The sequence below is a fragment of the Achroia grisella genome, unplaced genomic scaffold (genome assembly GCF_030625045.1).
Source record: "Achroia grisella isolate CSIRO2021 unplaced genomic scaffold, CSIRO_AGI_Agris_v1 utg461, whole genome shotgun sequence".
Classification (NCBI taxonomy): domain Eukaryota; kingdom Metazoa; phylum Arthropoda; class Insecta; order Lepidoptera; family Pyralidae; genus Achroia; species Achroia grisella.
Window position 1 is genome coordinate 1,538,236 of NW_026712871.1, and position 21,135 is coordinate 1,559,370.

Genomic DNA, 21,135 nt, shown 5'->3' on the forward strand with positions numbered 1-21,135 from the left:
AGCCAAAACAAATGTTTAACTTTACATTTTTTATCTTTATTTTTATTCTTTTGTGTCAGTAAAGTAAAATAATATTGAATAGTAACAATAATAATAAATACTCTAATCTCTCTAATCACTTTTCAATACATCATTTTTTATTACATATTGATGTTCATTCATATTATTATATTATACTCTCTATTTATTTTTTACTATTATTAATTGCATAATTGTTAAGTAATTTGATTCCCTATGTTTAATTATTAATTTCATTATTTATATCTATTATATTCTACCTATTATATTATGTTTTTGTTATGATGTTGTTGGTCGAGACAATGTATATTACAGATGGTAATAAACTGACAATATGTACATAGAAATATTGATCTTATATACTAAATAACAATAGGAAAATGTAAGATGGGGTGACACAGTTTAGACACAACAGTGCTTAGTAGACAATATTGAATTTGTCTTATTAAACATTATTAAATGCAATTATTATTTTGATGTATCTAGGTAACTGTGTCCCATATATTATATCCCGCAGTACAGAGTGCCTTATGCCAATGGCCTCCTCTAATTCCTTCCAGTGTACTCTATATTGCTCTGCTCTTCTCTGTGGTCTACCTCTTTTTCTTTTTGTTTCCCTTGGAGACCATTCAGCTACACATGTACTCCATTTTTAAAATAATAAAAATTAAACAAAGTAAAATAAAGAAATGAAATATAAGGTATATAAATATTTATAATTTAGTATACAGATTCAATTGAGAAGAACTTGCAAGAAAATCAACTGGTTAACTTAGGTCGCTAATCAGATTAGTTGCGGTTGACTGTTATCGATCCAGCGACTCCGGCATATGGCTTTGGGTGAGGGACACCTTGGGGTTTTTAGTGAGTAGGAGTCTCACAGTACCCGCGGGCTTCCCCCGGGGCCGGCGGGTCTCCATGAGGAATTTTCTCCAAGTAAAAAAAAAAAGGTCTCTAATCTGTACGGGTATCTATTCCCGTACTTGTTTGTAAGGTTGCGGGTGCAGGTGGAAACAAGAGCCTCCTCTCGAGCAGAGTTCGGTGGTCTGTACTAGCGATGGAAGCGGAATGCATTGTGCCGTTTTTTTTTTTTTTTCGGACTACTCTAAGGCCGTAGCCGGCCTTTACAGCTTCACCGGACGTTATGGGGCGAGTGCAGATGGCACTCCAAACCCGCGGAAGGACTTATGGAGCGGCTGAAGGCCAACTCCTGCCCGACGGATACGACTTTAGTCTGAGGGCACCACTAGGGGTTCGAACCTCGGCTCAGGCCGTCGTAATTTCGATCCCCGTTTGAATTGGACGGGGGATCGATCGGAGGGGCGACCGGGGGCGCCGGTGTGGAGCGCCTGGGCGCCTGCGCAGGCGCCCGGTTGAATGCGCGATATTGTGTGTTTGAGGTCGTCGTCTTCGCCGGCGAGGACGGTGTCGTGTGTGTGTGTAAAAGTGTGGTCGGGGTGGAACGGGTGGGCCCGTGGGGAGGTTACCTGCCGTTATGGGGTCGTCGGGGTCAATGAGAACGTGTGGTGGGAAATTGCGGAAAAATATAGCAAATAAGGTTTCACCACCATGCGGTAGGGCGCGGTCGCTGGTTCAGAAATATGATGTTAATTCGCTGACTGATTAAAACATTCAAGGCTTGTTACCTGCAATATATTGGGCTCGTACTCCTGGAGACCACCTCTAAACGGCTGTCGCACAGATCACAATGATATAAGCACAAAACACAAAAATATTGTCCAAATTCGAGATTAACTTTTAGCAGCGTGCACGGCGGTTGATTGTACAAATCAGAGAGTTTTCGAAGTGAATAGATGCACAATTGCACTCGCAGTGACGCGACAGAGGCGCCACTTTACAGGTACATACTTACCCGCTAAATTACAAATATACAAACCTTGACTGCAAATACAACAGACCAGCGAAATAACAATATATATAATTGTTAACAATAAAAATGTTATAAATGGCGTAACCATTCCCCCGCCCTTGAAAGGACCCCTTTCAAAGAAGAAAGGTAAAAACTAGTACCAAAATTGACAGTTTCGCGATAATTGAACCTTATTATAAATATAAACTTAACAATATAGTATAAAGAAAACTTAGCAATAATAAGTAATAAAATAAAATTAAACCTTAAATCCTAATGTTGTGCTTGTCATAGCTATTGTGATGGTAACGGACACAGTTTTACCACCGGCCTTTGTAAAATACCAGCCTTTGTTTTCACTTGAGCTACACGTATTACATTATCCTTGCCCTTATAAATTCCAACAATAAGCCCAAGGGGCCATTGTAATGGCAAAACATTATCCTGCATTACAACAACTACCATACCTTCACGCACAGGGAAAGCAGGAGTGTTCCACTTCTGCCTAACTTGCAAAGTATGTAAGTATTCTCCACGCCAACGCTTCCAAAAAGATCTAATAAGTTGATCAAGAAGTTCGTATCTCTTAAGAAGATTAGGAGAGGCTTCTAATCGTTCCAATGCGGGAAGCATTTTAAGCGGAGAAGTATTTAAAAAATGCGCAGGAGTCAAAGCCTCCAGCTCTGATGGATCAGAACTTAAAACAGTTAAAGGCCGTGAATTTAATAAACACTCTATTTGAGTGAGTACGGTTGAGAGTTCTTCATACGTCAAAATCTGTGACCCAATAACTTTATATAAATTAGATTTAAGGCATTTGATATTACTCTCCCAGCATCCGCCGAAATGAGGAGCATTTGGTGGAATGAGCTTCCATTGTATCCTATTTTCGGCAAGCTCTTGCTTAAACGGTCCGTCATATTCATTTGTGAGAAAAGTATAAAGTTCACGCAAATACGACCTAGCGCCAATATAATTTGTCCCGTGATCCGAATACATGCATTGTACAGGACCACGTCGTGAAAGAAAACGCTTGAATGCAGCTAAAAAACAAACCGTGCTCATCTCGCTCGTCAATTCAATATGAACGCAACGCGTAGTTAAACAAGTAAACAAACATACGTAAGCCTTACAACTTTTTATACCACGACCACGGTACGGGGTTACATAAAAAGGCCCTGCAAAGTCACTTCCAGTATGGAGAAATGCCTTTTGCGTTTCTCTCACCCTAGCCTCTGGTAAGTTTCCCATAATCGGATAGGTTGAACGAGGTTTAAACCGAAAACATACATTACATTTAGATAGCACAGACCGAATTATACGTCTGGCAGCCAAAATCCAATACTTTGTTCGTAAAATTGACATTAAAAGTGCTGTACCAGTATGCAAATTTCTAATATGATGATAAGATACAAGAAGTTCAATAATGTGATCCCTTCCGGGTAGCAGAATGGGATGTTTGTAATCATATGTTTCATTTGAATTAGCTAAGCGTCCACCAACACGAATAATATTATTATTTAAAAATGGATTCAATTTACCGATGCGATTTGAGCATGGCTTGTCATTACTCAAATTCTGAAATTCATCACCAAAATATTTTAATTGCACTTGACGAAACACTTCGTTTTCTGCAAATTCTAAGTCAGAACTAGTGATAGGGCCTAGCGGTAATTTTTTAATAAATTTAAAAATATAACAGGCAACGCGTATAAATTTAGACCAAAATGAAAACCTGTGTGAAAGTTCGCATAGAAAGGGTTCAATAGACGTAACTATTACCATTGAGACCGGTTTCAATTCAGGTATGTCTACGTTAGCAATCACAGTGAAGGGTTTAACAGGCCAATTATCCCTTGAAGACGAGGCCCATAGGGGACCATGGAGCCAAAGTGGATGACTCAATAATTGAGCTGGCGTTAACCCCCGTGAGAGGCAATCGCTAGGGTTCTCACTGCCCTTTATATGATAAAAATGTTCAGGTTGTAAATTATCCTGAATTTTCGTAACCCGATTGGCTACAAAAGTATGCCACCTATGAGGCGATGAATGAATCCAGTTTAATGCAACTGTGGAGTCCGAAAATGCATAAATTGCATCTATAGGGTACCTAGCTGAATAAGTTTCATAGACACGTTTAATCAGCTGGGATAGAATTACAGCAGCGCAAAGCTCAAGGCGAGCAAGCGAAATTACCTTTAACGGCGCAACCTTTGATTTCGCACAAACCAAAGATATTTGGTTTGAACCTTGTGCATGTGTTACATGAACGTAAACTACCCCACCGTAAGCCTTCTGACTAGCATCGGCGAAACCTAAAATAGTGACGGAGCATTGATCTACGACCCCTAGGTGACGAGGAAAATATAACTTCGAAATAAGCGGTAGTTCCGTTTGGAACTGAGACCAACACTTTATTATATGTGGAGGAGGTGTTGCATCCCAGTCCACCTTTAGAATCCATAACTCTTTTATCAGCAGCTTTGCGTATAGGATTACCGGGGCTACCAAACCCAAAACATCAAATAAACGAGCGACTGAAGATAATATATTTCTTTTAGTACAAGGTCGTTCGTCTGGGATAACCTTGAATGTGAAAACATCATTACTAGGGTCCCAACAGAGCCCCAAAATTTTTAAAACATCATTTTTATCAAATTCTACATGTTGTGACAGTCGATAATCTTCTGGAATTTTGTACAGAACTTCCTTGCAGTTACTAGACCACTTAACCAGTTGGAAATCTCCTGCCGCAAATAATGCTATTAATTCTTGAGATGCATTTATAGCATACTCAGGATTCATAATAGAAGTTACTATGTCATCCATATACAAATCTCTGTTTACGATTTCCTTAGCTAAAGGAAAGCGAGCGCCATCATCAATTGCAAGTTGAGCTATGGTGCGCAATGCCAAATATGGACTACACCGAAGCCCAAAGGCAACACTATTAAATTCATAAATTTGAACAGGATTGTCAGGGCGAAAACGATATAAGATACGTTGGAAGCAACGATTTTCCTTACGTACCTCTATTCTCAAATACATTTGTTTTACATCAGCCGATAAGGCAATTGGAAAAAGACGTAAGTTTAATAATATAGTCAAAAGATCCCTTTGTAAGTTGGGACCACTGTGCAGGACATCGTTTAAAGACAATCCATTATTCGACTTCGCACTGGCGTCTAGCACGGGTCTCACCTTCGTACTACTTTTATCTGCACGCACTACAGCGTGGTGTGGAATGTAATAACAGCGATCACTTCGTTCCTGTGCACTATGCACCGGCGACAAATACAATTTATTTATATAATCCTGTATGACGTCATCATATAAAAGCTTTAATTGGGGTTGTGCAATAAATTTTCGCTCCAAATATAAAAATCTGCGTTTTGCGACGTCAAAGGAGTTACCAAGTAAGTCGGGGCTACATTTAAATGGCAATGCCACTTTATATTTGCCTGCTGAATCACGAGTAGTCGTGGCAGTATAAAATTCCTCGCAATGTTTATCATCTACATTAAGAATAGATTTGGATTCTACCTCCTCAATTTCCCAAAATTTTCTAACTAACGCCTCAATTTGACAAGAAGCGGTAGTACACAACGCTAATGAACGCGGGGATTGCGCAAGCGTAGGCGCTTCCCCGAGCACGATATATCCCAACACAGTCTCGAGGGCATTGGGCGTGCCTGGAGGATTCACTACCTTACCAGACAACAACATCCTTGCGAACAAATTAACACCGATTAATAAATCAATTTCACCCGGTGTGTCCCACGAGTCATCAGCCAGTGGGATATTTCTAAAATTCTCGAAATTAATTGCGTCTACAGGGCATGTAGGGAGAGAACAAGTAATTTGGTTTAACACTAGCGGTTGAATATTAAACTGAAATTTAGTGTTAAACCGTGATTTGAAAGTCATATTTACAGATCCCTTAATTACTTGAGAAGCGCCACCTATGCCTTTAACAACGACAGGTGCGCTACGGTTAACATTGAGACCTAATTTAGAACAACATCTAGCCGTAACATAATGTTTTTGGGAACCAGGGTCTAACAGACACCTAATTGTGACGTCACGACCGTCGCGACCAATGGCATATACCTTTGCAGTAGCCAACACTTCTGTCGAGGCACGCACGGCACGTGGCGACATGACTCCTTGAGTTGATGACAAACTACAAATGGCGACGTTAGGTACAGAAATGTCATCAAAGGACGGGTTTTCGTCCTCATCAACTAATGCTACATTAGCAGTAGAATCGATTAGTTGCGACTCTTGCGACTGGTCCTTACCAAAATGAAGTAACGTATGATGTTTCATATTGCACTTACTACAACAAGATTTTGAATTACATTTCAACGTAGAATGCAGTGGACTTAAACAGTTGCCACAGCAATGATTACTTTTTATAAATTTAAACCTATCAATAGGCGCGAGTGCAAGAAATTGCTTGCATTTATAAAGATGTAGTTGCGAGGGCGAGGGTTCCCTGCATAAATTACACGAAGCCGGTAACGCGGACGCAGACATACAAACGGGTGCGGGAGCTGCAGTAGTTGCTGCTAAATAAGCGCGAGGCGGGCGAACAGCAGCAGCGGGCGGCGGCGCGCGCGCGCTCGCAGCTGGCGCCGTCGCGGCGGACCCGCCGACGGAACCAGTGCGGTTATTGATACGATGTAATATTTTTACATGCTCGCGGATAAATTTCACAAACTCATCATAGTCAGGTACTTCTGAACTACGAATGGAATTTTCGAAACATTTAGCGGTATCAGAATCTAGTAATTTTAATCCCAAATGGACAAAAATAAAATCACTCAGATCATTTATATTAAGCTGCTTTAATGCAGCGATTAAAGATGCGAATTTATCTATGGTTCGTTCTAAATTTACTGCCGAAGGACCGTTAAGAGGTTTCATAGAAAATAATTGATTTAAATACGACGTTGCCAACGCGCGCTTATCGTGATATTTATCAATAAGGGCGTTCCATACGACCGTATAATTCTCAGCGCATGGCACCAGACCGGCACACACGTTCCTAGCACGGCCGGACAAGTGTCCCATCAAATGGTGAATACGTTCAGAATCTGTTAATCTTTTATTTTCATGAATTAAACGTTTAAAAGTTTCATAAAAAAATGGAAAATTGTAGATTTCCCCATCAAACATGGGTAAAATTACGCGGGGAATATCTATTTCGTGTTTAGGTTCGTGGCTCGGGATAGATTGTGGAGTTATGTTCTCTAAAGACGCAAGAACCGTTTTAATTGGATAGTAAATATCATCGAACGCATTCACGTATTGATAATTTACAACGTAATCGTCATTTAATTCTAAATTCAATAAATTAATTTTATCGATGATATCCACATACTCCGATCGTATGTGGTCTACTTCACGAGCTTTCACTAAAAAGATCTCCGTAGTCCGATCTGTCGTTAATTTGGATGACGATTGATATATAGATTGAACCTGACTAAAGAGAAGAGCACGTTTTGCTTCAGATAATTTAAGATTTTTCTTAATATCCATTTTATTAACCTGAGCCATGTTCCAATAATATACTATATCGATATACAATATTAGGAAATAAGATAAACAATAGTACTAAATGTTATACCCAAACTCTGCCAATCCCAAGTAGAAAGAGGCGTGAATATATTAAGAAATTAATTACAATAAACCTACTATTAGGTATTTATGCAAAAACAAACGGTTAGTTGTATCTAACCAACAGTTAACTGTTATAAACAATAGTTAGATACAATTATAGCGGTAGGTACATTCATTTAATATTTGTACAATAGAAATGCAACTATAAAAATATTGCATAAATTCGCGCGGACTGACACCTGCAAGTTATCAGTATAACCTTGACCTATATATGAGGTTAAGTATAAGACTATACTGCGAATATTGGTAAACAACCAAATTTAAATATTTATATTAGATAATCTCTGCCTACCCCTTATGGGCCTAAGCGTGAAGATATAAAGATAGATAAACCCTAAATATGTAATCTAGTAAATTCAATTTATCAAACCGCGTACTAATACAATAAGTAATCACGTTTATGATTATATATATGTATATATACATACTATAATTATGTGCCCAAATACATATCTGAATTATTTCAAATTAAATACATTTACTAACTCAGTAGGTACATAAGCGATTCAATTACGCAGTAGTAGGAGGTTCGAGTCGATGCGGGGTGAGAAATAATTATAATCGAACACGAAACAACCCATACAACGTAATGCGGTGCAGTATAATACAATTAATTTTGCAAATACAATAAACAATGAATACACTTATATACCAGACTATTTTGAAATGCAGAGAAAATGAGACATGAACTATACGCAAACGAGTTTATCAAAAAATATGCGGGTACATAAATAAAAACCGTACAACGCTACGTGCGATTTAATTTTTATAAAGTTTAATCTCTTATGAAGAAATTTAATTTATATGTAGTTAATAATATGAAATTACTATAATGCGTAGTTAATATAAAATACCTATGCACTTTTGTATTTCGAGTTACGGAACTAGCTAATGAATACAATCGAACTTAGCCCTATTCATATAACAATAAGGTTCAATTTCAACTGTGCGGAACTGTCAACGTACACCAATTTCGTAATTAGAATTTTATATAATTGATTACTAATTACAATCCGGGTCGAACGGATCAAATATTATGGTGGGAAATTGCGGAAAAATATAGCAAATAAGGTTTCACCACCATGCGGTAGGGCGCGGTCGCTGGTTCAGAAATATGATGTTAATTCGCTGACTGATTAAAACATTCAAGGCTTGTTACCTGCAATATATTGGGCTCGTACTCCTGGAGACCACCTCTAAACGGCTGTCGCACAGATCACAATGATATAAGCACAAAACACAAAAATATTGTCCAAATTCGAGATTAACTTTTAGCAGCGTGCACGGCGGTTGATTGTACAAATCAGAGAGTTTTCGAAGTGAATAGATGCACAATTGCACTCGCAGTGACGCGACAGAGGCGCCACTTTACAGGTACATACTTACCCGCTAAATTACAAATATACAAACCTTGACTGCAAATACAACAGACCAGCGAAATAACAATATATATAATTGTTAACAATAAAAATGTTATAAATGGCGTAACCAACGTGCCTCGGGCGACGTTGTCGCGTATGTCGGATATTACTCCTCGGTGCGTAGTCGACCGCACTGACTATAAGCGGATTAGGGTGGGATTGGGCAGAGTCGAAGTAGCGTCGAGACGCTTCCTTCATAAACTGCTTGATGGAGGGCAGATTAAGATCGCGGTGGAGATCTACGCTGCGAACGAACCACGGCGCACCGGTGGCTCGACGCAGAAACCTATTCTGAATGACCTGCAGTCTGTTGATTAAGCAGTAGAGTATGTGGGCGAATACGGGACTAGCGTAGGTCATGATGGGACGGATGCAAGCCTTGTATAATGTCAGCTTGTTGCGAAGCGACATTTTACTGTGCTTGTTAATAAAAGGATAGAGTCGCCCTAGTATAAAGGCGGCTCGGTCGCGGTCACGCTTGATGTGAGGACGAAACGTTAGTTTCCTATCTAGGGTGACGCCGAGATATTTCGTTTTCGAAACCCACGGGATGTTTTGGCCGAATAGTTCGATCGGGTGATTCATAGAGTCGAATTCCCTGCTAAAGTACACTGCTGCACTTTTTTCGGGATTGACTTCTATGCGCCACCGACGGAACCATTCGCCCAGTATCGTTACGGCTTTCTGAAGCCGTCTGACTATTGTCGCTCGGGACTTGGCGGATGTAAAGAGAGCCGTGTCATCGGCAAACAGCGATATTTCGACTTTTAAGTCGGAGAATTTGGGGATGTCGTTGGTGTACAACGAGTAGAGCATCGGAGAGAGGACGGCGCCCTGAGGGACGCCGGCTCGTATGGGGTGCGGGTCGGATAACGCTCCGTTTATACGGTAGCGATAAGAGCGATTCGACAGGAAGTCTCGTACAATGAGTACTAGCCTGTCGGGGACACCTAACTGATGAAGCTTGTAAATCAAGCCGTTGTGCCAGACTTTATCGAAAGCCTTAGCCACATCGAAAAATAGGACGCCTGTACCGCCTTTGGGGGACTTGGTGGCGAAGTACAGAGTGTTTTTGTGAATGTGCTCCGTGATGCGGTGCACTTGATGGACGCATGAGTGTTTGGCTCGGAAGCCAAACTGCTCATTGATGAGCAGGCCTTTGGAGTATATAAACTCCTTTAGGCGGGCGAGGAGGATTCGCTCGTACAGCTTGCCTATAGCCTTGAGGAGGCTGATAGGACGATAACTGGACGGGTCGGATTTATTTTTACCGGGCTTGGGGATGCCAATGACCACGGCTTCTTTCCAGCTGTCTGGAAATATAGCGTTGGACAGCGCCGCGTTAAAAATAGCGACGAGTAATAACAAAAGTTGGGATGGCAGACTTTTGACTAATCTATTCGATATGCCGTCTGAGCCGGGTGATTTTTTGATAGGTAGTTGTTTAACTAGCGTTTTGACCTCATCAAGCGTGACTGGTGAGAGGGATTCGGTGGGCGGGGTGGACGCGATGCGTTCGACTTCGGTGTCTATCTTCTCGAGATGACCTGCCTCGACTGGGAGCGTGCTGGGGGAGCATTGGGCTTCTAAGTTGGACGCTAGACACTCAGCCTTGTCTTCGTCGAAGAAGGCTATAGTGTTGTCGGGTCGGACTAGCGGGGGCATGTCGTTTGTGTGTTGGTCGGTTTTGAGAGATTTCGCTATGCGCCAGTACGCGGTGTGGCATGGCGTTATCTCTTCTAGGAGCTTGCCCCACCGGCCGTCCCGGATCTGCGCGATGCGCTCCTTACCGCTACGCTGTAAGGCTCGCAGGCGCACCCGGTTCGGTTCGGAGGGGTAGCGATCGTACGCTCTAGTGGCTGCGTTCTTATCGCTTATTAACCTCCTTACGTCATCGGGGAGCTGCCAGCGACGGTCGTCCGTCGCCGGTACCTCCCTGGAGCAGTCCTTGACTGCCGACTGCAGGTGGTTAGTAAGCGAGTCGATCGCACGGAGAGTGTCCTCGGTGGACTCTATGACGTCGGGAATACGGTTGAGTATCGGTGTGTCGGTCGATTCGAGAGATTTCTCGAGTCGTTGCCAGTCTGTTATTGTTTTGGTTGGTAGTGGCGTGTCGGGCGGAGGGCCCAGAAGGAGGGTTACCGGTCGATGGTCCGAGTTAAGCTCGGCATGGACTTCTGGGGAGCTCACCCGTAGGGTTACGTTCCTCGCATTGTGCCGCGTTCGGCACCTATATTTATACTCCGCCCGCTCGCACCGTGTCACGTACTAGGTAACGATTGTGTTACGCACATAGGTGCGAGCGGGACGGAGAGCGCGAAAAGACCACCTCTACTCGCTTCTTTATTTATTAATTTAAATATTGTAATAGGTGAAAACTGTGATTGGTACAATTTATGCTGTAAATAATATAAATGACGTAGTGGAGTAACTTGAAACAGTCATGCTCGCTATAAAGTTCAAACTTGTGGCGGCGTGGTGGGCCGGGTCGATGTGCTCCCTCTAATATGGTTGAGTGCAATGATGGCTGGCTCATCCGTCATACTCGTGAACGGGTGCTACTTGTGGGGACTGGTCTGTTCAGGTTGCGAACACTGATTATATTTTTTGTTCTTTGCGATAGCATATGCTGTTGGTCACTCTATTCTCCCAATTTTGAATTTTAATGACTGTATTATTATAAACATGTTCCACTGTTATTTGAAAAAAATACGAGTTACTTGTCAGTTCTTCTCATCTCGATATCATTCCGAACTGACGGTAGATTTGACATATCATAAGAGTCTGTAATAGACCTACATGAATAAAGATATTTTGAATTGAATGCATGGATACTTTTTTTTGTAAATACATACATAATATACATAGAGACAATCATATTCATGAATATAAATGTACTGACACAGCTCGTATTCTTTGTTTGAAGTTGTTTCAAATTTCTATACTACACGAGAAGCACCCGTATTCAATATATAACGAAAGTAGTAAATATATTACGAAAATAGTCTCACTAAGAAACAATTTTGTAATAACATACACAATCGTATCTTTTTTCGAAATTCAAAATATCTTTATTCATGTAGGTCTATTATAGACTCTTATGATATGTCAAATCTAGTCAGTTCGGAAAGATTTCGGAATGGACAAGAAACTCAGCTCGTATTCTTTTCAAATAAATGTTGTACATCTTTACAATAATACAGATTCATTTTTAATTTCAAATTAAATGGAAACGTTTACAAATGGTAGGCTGCCAGTGGTGACAGAAATATTACTAATATGGGCATAAAATCGTAATTGTTGCATTTTCCTGTTCAATGAACACAACAATTACTTTGATTACAGTAATACAACAATATAACTACTTGATTGAACTTAATTAATATGCACCCCTCGAGGAATCTGACCCGCGACCATCAGAAGCAAAGCGATGTGTTAAACCGCTACACAACCGAGTACACTCAGTTTTATTCAAATTAAAATTCAAAATATCTTTATTCATGTAGGTCTATTACAGACTCATGATATGTCAAATCTACCGTCAGTTCGGAATGATATCGAGATGAGAAGAACTGACAAGAAACTCAGCTCGTATTTTTTTCAAATAATAGTGGAACATGTTTATAATAAATATAGTTTTTAAAATTCAAATTTGGGAGAATAGAGTGACCACCAGCATATGCTATCGCAAAGAACAAAAAATTTAATCATAATATATTATAATAATACAGTACAATTTCCCTGTGGATATACAATAATTATTTGATACCTACATTAGTTGAATTGCTTTTTATGTGAGTAGAGAGTTAATTGTAATATTTTTTTAAAATGTTTTCTACACTACACGTTGAGTTGTAACTCTCTATATTTATAAATAGCTGTACCCGTGACTTCGCGTGGAATTTAACTTTAGTTTTCGAAAATAAAAGTATCCTAAGTTACTCCTTATTACATCAGCTACTTGCCAAAAAAAGTCCCGTCAAAATCGGTCCAGCCATTTCAGAGTTACCATGTGAGATTGACCTCCACGCGGTTCCCTCTGGAAACTACCGTGATCAATTCTTGGTGAATTTGTCACGATGGGCTAACTGACCTGACCTGATGTTGAACTTATTGTCCTCCACTGGCGCCCCGCCAGCGTGAACCGCTGTTAGCGCAGGCTGGTGTACCATTCCATTATTATAGAGAATTAAATGAAAATCGGTCAAGCCGTTTCGTAGGAGTTCCATTACGAACACTGTGACACGAGATTTTTATATTAGATAATATATGTTTGTTTGTCTGTTACCCAATGAACTGCGTAATATATGACAAGCCCTACATTCTCCATACAAGTTGGGAGTGCAAATTCCTTCACACAGCACACATTAAATTCCACTTACTTTCCTAACCCACAAGGTGCAATTTTGAATGGCAAGACAATGTATTTGCTCTTCAATATAGAACCGTAAAGTTAAAGTTATAGAGTTGAAATTTGTTTGTACTGTGAAACAGCAAAGCGTGAGACGCGTTTGTAGTTGCGACAGAGAATAAATCAAATACAGGTTTTGATGCGATTTTATCATAAAATAGTAGTGTGTTTACATTATTACAGTGTTCCAAACACTTTAGCCACTAATTACACATAATACTAGCTGACTCCGCGACTTCGTCCGCGTGGAATTTAACTTTATTTTTCTAAAATGAAAATAACCTAACTTACTACTTATTACATTAGCTATCTGCCAATAAAAGTCCCGTTAAAATCGGCACAGCCATTGCAGAGATTAGTCGGAACAAACAGACAGACAGACAAAAATTGTAAAAAATATTTTTTTCTGTATATACCGTATTTATATTCATATGCATGTAGTAAAAAATTGTTATTTCGATATTACAAACAGACACTCCAATTTTATTTATATGTATTGATGTATAGATAAAAAAAATATTACATATGTCTAAATATACATATGATAGTTCACGGAAAATCTATTTAGTATGTAATATACAACTAATGAATACTAATTATCACATCTTACAAATAAATCTGCTAACCTCAATCTCAAATAACAAGTATATTTAAATGATTGGAGGTCATCTCCACGCATCATAGACAACGCTACAAAAAAAAGATTTAAACGCTTCATTCGTTCGACATTCTAATGTTGGACGATGGATAAAAACTAAATCTAAACTTTTTTTCATATTTAAATATATATATAACTCAAAGGTGACTGACATAGTGATCTATCAACGCACAGCCCAAAACCACTGACGGGCTGAAATTTGGCATGCAGGTAGATGTTATGACGTAGGCATCCGCTAAGAAAGGATTTTAATTAATTCTACCCCCAAGGGAATAAAATAGGGGATGAAAGTTTGTATGAAACTTTGTCAATTTTAAACCGATCGGACTGAGACTTTCCATGCAAAATCTACTATGACGTAGGCATCCCCTAAGAAAGGATTTTGATAAATTCCACACCTAAGGATATAAATTAACGCGAGCGAAGCCACGGGAAAAAGCTAGTCGTTTATAAGAAAGAAAACGAAAAAGTTTTGATGTCTTCATTTTATTCGAAATTTAAATAAGTTTTTAAGTAGGAATTAAATTAACCACGCCGTCTTAATCATTATCTAAATACTTTTAAACTTATATATATAATACTACTGTGTAAATTTAAAAAGTTTAAAGGGAAAAATAATTAAAATAATCAATTGAAGTTATATGAAGGTGCATTGAAATATAACATCAATATCTATAGGATATCCTGTGAATACAAAGATAACAATTAATAACGAAGTTCGATTTTTTATTGTTACATCCTTGTACAGAGGTATATTTTTAAATGCATGATAATGTAATGGTGCTCCCGCCTGCGCTAACGATGTACGCTGGTGGGGCACCAGTGGAGGATGATAGGATGAACATGAGGTCAGGTCAGTTAGCACATCGTGACCATTTCCCCAGAAACTTATCATGATGGTTTCCAGGGGAACCACGAGGATGTAATCCTGGTACATTGCTAATCAATATAGTAAAAATTAATGAAAATAGGTAGATGTTTGAACAGCCGTCTTTTATTGCAGAGCGCAGTGACAGAAGTATAATAAAATAAAAATTATTTAAAGAACATCATATTTTGAATATGGATAAAAAGAATATAAAATCTGCCAGTGACTCTCATTGTAGGTCTAACAAATATCATGTCAGATTGACCTCAATTGTCTGTCTCTGTTTGAAACTATAATGATAAATTCTCTATGAATTTATCACGATGGACTTTTTTTTGGGGGAACCGCGTGGATATCAACCTGGCTAAGCGATGTACCATATATTAGCAAAGAGACTATCAGTCCACATTACTAACCCTTTCCCCCATGATCAAATATACGATTAAATCTAGTGATTACAGCAGACCAGTCCCTACAACGGTTACCGCTCACCATCAGGCGGGCCGGCAGATTGCCACTCCAATTACATAAAAAAAAATGATGATGAATCTAATTGCCATAAATTGATATAAGTTTCAAATAATCTGTGGCAACAGGAAGTGATTTATACATAATTGGAAGTCATTACAGTCATTTGTCACCATACAAATGACTTCCATGGTTAACAACTTGACAAATAATCATTAATAATAATAACATTCACACAGCGCCATCTAGTCCCAAGCTGAGCAAAGCTTGTGTTATGGGTACTTAACTTTATTTTTCTAAAATAAAAGTAGCCTTAAGTCCCGTTAAAATCAGCCCATCAGTCCGAGATTAGCCGGAACAAATAGACAGACAGACAAGAATTGTAAAAAATGTTATTTTAATATATGTACTATACGTATTTATATTCATATGCATGTAGTAAAAAACGATTATTTCAATATTACAGACACTCCAATTTTATTTATACCTATGTATAGATAAAAAAAAACATAAGGGAATTGTATACATCCTTTTTTAATGTTGGTTAAAATAGCCAGTTATAAATACAGAGGACGCAAGAAATTAACCTAATTGTTTTGATGTGTTCATAAAACATACATTTAAAAGAGCAACACGCAAGTTTCTTGCTCGTTCGTCTATAAGTGTATAAGTTTATTTGAATAAAGAATATTTCTACTCTAATTAATTGAATTTCTTTACTTTGTTTTGGATGACATGGGGGGGGGGTGTAAATAATGATTACGTCATCGTCAGTTATTTACTTTTTTACACAAATGGCAATGCTCACATTGTCTTTGACTGAAAAATGTTTACGTAATCATGTGGGGTGAGTTTTGCTCACTTTTGCTATCTGGTGATGGGGGGGGGGGGGGGATAAATAATTGTAATAACTCAGCTCACATAATACTCGAATGGACCCTTATCCTTATGTGAAGTTGATTAAAAAAATGGAAAATAATGAAGACGGTTCATGTTTTTGTAGTCGTTTAAATACCGACTAATTGCAGTACGCATGGAATTACCGTCGCCATTTTGAATACCCAATTGTTTCAATAAAAGTGAATCGTCCATGAAAAATTTACATAACAATTATCATTAGATAATGTTTCATTTAGACGCGGCCCGGACTGTTAACAATGGATGCTAGAATGTTTGGGCGTGTCACAGGTCACGAGCGGTAGCGATTAGCTTATTAAAAAATATTATTATTATTAAATAATAATATTTTTTTTTTATACTACTATGGCGGCAAATAAGAACACGGCCCATCTGATGGTAAATGGTTACCGTAGCCTAGCCTAAAGCACCAGGGGTATCAATAATATATGATCTATCACCCCATCAAAGGGTAACTAACGAGACTACAGCATGGGGTTTTTCAAGAAGGGTATATTAAGATTTCTTAAGGGTCGGCATTCAGTAGATTTTTCGTTTACCATTTAGTGATTTCTTACCCGCTTTTATCCGCGTTCAATTTTAATGTAAAATATAGCCTATATGTTATTCTGATGCATAAGCTATATTACTGTAAAGTTTCATTAAAATCCGTTCAGTAGTTTTTGCGTGAAATAGTAACAAACGTCCATACTCACAAACTTTCGCGTTTATAATATTACCAGCTACTCGCCCCGGCTTCGCCCGGGTGTACATGTATTATACATAAACCGTCCTCTTGAATCACTCTATCTATTAAAAGAATCCGTTTCGTAGTTTTAAAGATTTAAGCATATATAGGGACGGACAGACAGCGACAGCGACTATGTTTTATAATAATAATATAATATACTATAATAATAATATAATTATTTCAGGACAATTCACACTATTTTTTATTTATTTATACTATATAATGATAATTATTAAGATTTAGACGAATCGCTCACAAATTGGACCAAACGTCAAAGACCTTCACAGCGGAGATTCCTCGAGCCGATCTAATTGCAACAGTGTGACAAACAAATATACAATAGTACATACGTACGTATATAGTTAGTGGCCTTACGAGGTACTTACGAGGCCCTTTATCCTTCGTGAAAAATATGTGATGCGATTTAGTTGATTCCAACGCTATTCCAGAACGATGTAGAACAGGACTCGACTCCAGTTGTTTTGCATATGATCCACCCCGACCACACTTTTACACACACACACGACACCGTCCTCGCCGGCGAAGACGACGACCTCAAACACACAATATCGCGCATACAACCGGGCGCCCCTCCGATCGACCCCCCGTCCAATTCAAACGGGGATCGAAATTACGACGGCCTGAGCCGAGGTTCGAATAAGTGGTGTCCTCAGACTAAAGTCATATCCGTCAGGCAGGAATGGTCCTTCAGCCGCTCCATAAGTCCTTTGGTTTGGAGTGCCATCTGCACTCGCCCCCTAACGTCCGGTGAAGCTGTAAAGGCCAGTTGCGACCAACAGCATTAGAGTAGTCCGAAAAAAAAAATGTTTTGCATATACATACATCGTTCGCGTATTTTTTTATGTATCTTAATTTTTACGCTTTCACGCAAAAAGTACTGAACCGATCATCATGAAATTTTGTACACATGTTCTTGGAGGTAGCATGTGTTCTTGGTCTAGTAATATTATAAATGCGAAAGTTTGTGAGTATGGATGTTTGTTACTCTTTCACGCAAAAACTACTGAACAGATCAAACTTTACAGTAATATAGCTTATGCATCAGAATTTCAATTTTTTTTTTAATTTAACGCGGGTGAAACCGGGGCACAACATGAGTATGCTTGTTTGTATCAGTCTGGGTGTTTTCTATCTATATTATTTTAGTATTTACAAAAAAAATATATCCATGTATTTGTATCAGCTATCCAGTGCCCATAATGCAAGCTTTAGCTAGCTTAACTTGGGTCTAGATGGCGCTGTGTGAATTGTCCTGAGATTATTATTATTATTTTTATTTTCACTTTTGTCTCATTCTCTCACCTTTTGCTAGTTTTTACGCTTTGTAGCATAAACTATTATTATTTTTATTATTAAGTATGTAATTACAAAAAAATACTGTATTTATATCAGTTGTCTAGTACCCATAACACAAGCTCTCTACCACATTGCTAATTATTTTTTATTATTGTTTCAGGAAATCAATTGAACAAAACTGAATCCTTGACCCAAAAACCAAGCAATGAAGCAGCGCCATCTACCGTGAGAATTTGTAAATTAAAACAACGCCATCTATCGTAGAGTTTTGGAAACGAAATACAACTGTATTGTAGTTTGAAGACAGTATTAATGAAACCACACTACCTACCTCGAATATCAAGATATGAAATTAGTATTTACCAAAACACGCCATCTGTTATCAGAATACAGTATTAAAATGCTTCTAACGTTGTCTTCAATGGACCGGTATTAAAAATGCATTCAGCACCATCTACCGCGTGAGACGCAATGCCACGGCTAAAATATGCGTCTGTGGTTCGAGTTTTGGTCATACTCGGACTATTTTGTCTATGGATACAGATTATGCTCTCTGCGAGCAATGGCGGGATTTATAGGGAAGCTGGTATGTTTTTTTTTATTTATACTAATTAATATGAATGTGGATGGATGTAAAGGGAGGGGACGCCCTAAGAAAAGATGGTTGGATTGTGTGAAAGATGATATGAATAAAAGGAGAGTATGTTCAGATATGACGACCGATAGAGAGCAGTGGAAGAGAATGACATACGGCGCCGACCACAAATAATGGGATAAAGGCAAGGCAATGATGATGAATGATGATGACTAAATTCCTAATAAGTACACTAACGATGTCCATATGCGGAAGGCCCAAAACCCACTGATAGGTGGGTAGATAGATAAAAATTTATTCACGTTAAAGACACATACACACAAGGCACTGTAATATTAAGAACAAAAATAAAAACAGATACATTAGTCAAGTCAAACAACATACATTACACAACAAATAAACAGATAAAATAAAATGCAATACAGTTAACGAAAAAAACTGTATGAGTAACGTAGAAAACTTCCACTGGAAGAGAAAGGTTGAAGATGGTACTCAGTGTCGTGCCTTGGGAAAGGCCTATGTCCAGCAGTGGACTGTAGTGGGCTGATGATATTTATATATAACTTGCTACACCAGCGACTTCGTTCGCTTGGAATTTAACTTTATTTTTCTAAAATAAAAGTAACCTCAGTTACTCCTTTTAGATCAGCTACTTGCAAAAAAAATTCCATCAAAATCGGTCCAGCCATTTCAGAGATTTCAGTTTCAGTCCAGCCAAACAGACAGATAGACAGAAAAAATGATAAAAAAGACTCATTCGGAAAGCTGTCTCATCACAAGAAGAATGTGCAAGAAACTTGTGTGTTGCTCTTTTAAATAATCATTGTAACTTTAAATTTTTAAATTTATATGTGTATAAAAGTGAATACAAACCAATACTAATTTATTAGAGTCATTTCATTATCATACAATAAAAAAAAAATGGAATTTACTTCGTAATCCATTTCCGAACTTTGTCATTATTACTGGCTACTGTTTGATTGATTCTTTTCTTTCAGAAGAGCTGATGAACGCGAATGAAACTTCAGAACAGGTGCTTGCTCTGGTGCCTCCCGAACTTCACAAGTACCTAACAGTGCACCCCAAAAATATTAGCGGTTAGTACAATTCACATATTCGCACTGGACACTCTCATCGAAATTACGGCAGCCTAAGCCGAGGTTCGAAATCGTAATCTCGTATCCTTCAGGAGAGAGTTGACCTTCATCCCCTCCATAAGTCCTTCCTTTGGTTTGGAGTGCCATCTGCACTCGGTCTTTATCGTTAGGTGAAGCTGTAAAGGCCAGCTACGGCCAACAGCATTAGAGTAGTCCGAAAAAATCCGCTGTATGGACTTAGACTCTTTGACTTTCCTATAAAAAATAAATAAACTAAAAAAAATACTAATTTAAAAATGCCAGCTGCGGCCAACAGCATTATAGCAGAACGAAAAAAGGAGAGATGGATGTTTCTTACTCTTTCACGCAAAGTAGTATATAGGTCGTGATGATAATATCCAGGTTGATGATCAAGATGATGATTCTTTTGTTGTATACGCTATAGAGGATGCAATACTTCAAAAATTACAGACTATGTAAAATCCACTCTATAATCTTAGCTTTAAAGTCTGTTACAAACAAACAAACATCTTTAAAGTTAGACTAAGTATAGGTGTAGATATATTTTAATTGCAATATTTTATCGTACCACCCGCCAAAAACTAAAATACCATCCCGATGAAATCCCGAAAACAGCACGATGAAGGACTGCTATTCATACATGTAGAATGCGGTCCTTCATCGTGCTGTGTTATAGAAACTTTTTGATACGCACTGTGGAAGACCTCCATTCATTATGCATCTTGCACATGTATTAGATAAAGAATATATTTTTTTTATTCCAGCAAACTCAACTGAGAAGGTTGGACCGAAAAATGTAACAGATATACGCAAAGCAATAGAGAAATATAATGACGCACAGATCATACATAATGAGGACATATTCGGACCTGTCCAGAATGACACCATCATCATAGCTGTGCAGGTGAGTAAATTTTCTTTCATAAATTTTGCATTTGCCGGTGAAGTTCTTGGGACTATATTGTTGAAGTGTAAAGTTCTTGGGACTATATCGTTGAAATGTGCGATACGGTGCTGAAAAATCTGTTTCTTTGTAACTGAATAACTTTTTTTTTTCT

The 21,135-nt window shown here is 38.5% G+C and overlaps 2 protein-coding genes across 2 annotated transcripts in view; one reads left to right on the forward strand and one right to left on the reverse strand.

Annotated features, from left to right (window-relative positions):
* The window catches only part of LOC131845347 (alpha-1,6-mannosyl-glycoprotein 2-beta-N-acetylglucosaminyltransferase), a 51,952-nt gene that overhangs the window by 670 nt on the left and 30,147 nt on the right, over positions 1 to 21,135 (forward strand). The window contains exons 2-4 of the mRNA XM_059194396.1: positions 18,525 to 18,950; positions 19,958 to 20,056; positions 20,842 to 20,981. Of these exons, the coding sequence (XP_059050379.1) occupies positions 18,836 to 18,950; positions 19,958 to 20,056; positions 20,842 to 20,981 (354 nt within the window). The 5' untranslated portion in view covers positions 18,525 to 18,835. The remainder of the gene's footprint in view (positions 1 to 18,524; positions 18,951 to 19,957; positions 20,057 to 20,841; positions 20,982 to 21,135) is intronic.
* On the reverse strand, positions 2,183 to 7,450 carry LOC131845261 (uncharacterized). The gene is made up of 2 exons (XM_059194300.1): positions 3,671 to 7,450; positions 2,183 to 2,665 (listed from the first exon to the last, which is right to left on the reverse strand). The coding sequence occupies exons 1-2, from the start codon at positions 7,448 to 7,450 to the stop codon at positions 2,183 to 2,185; spliced, it is 4,263 nt and encodes a 1,420-aa protein (XP_059050283.1).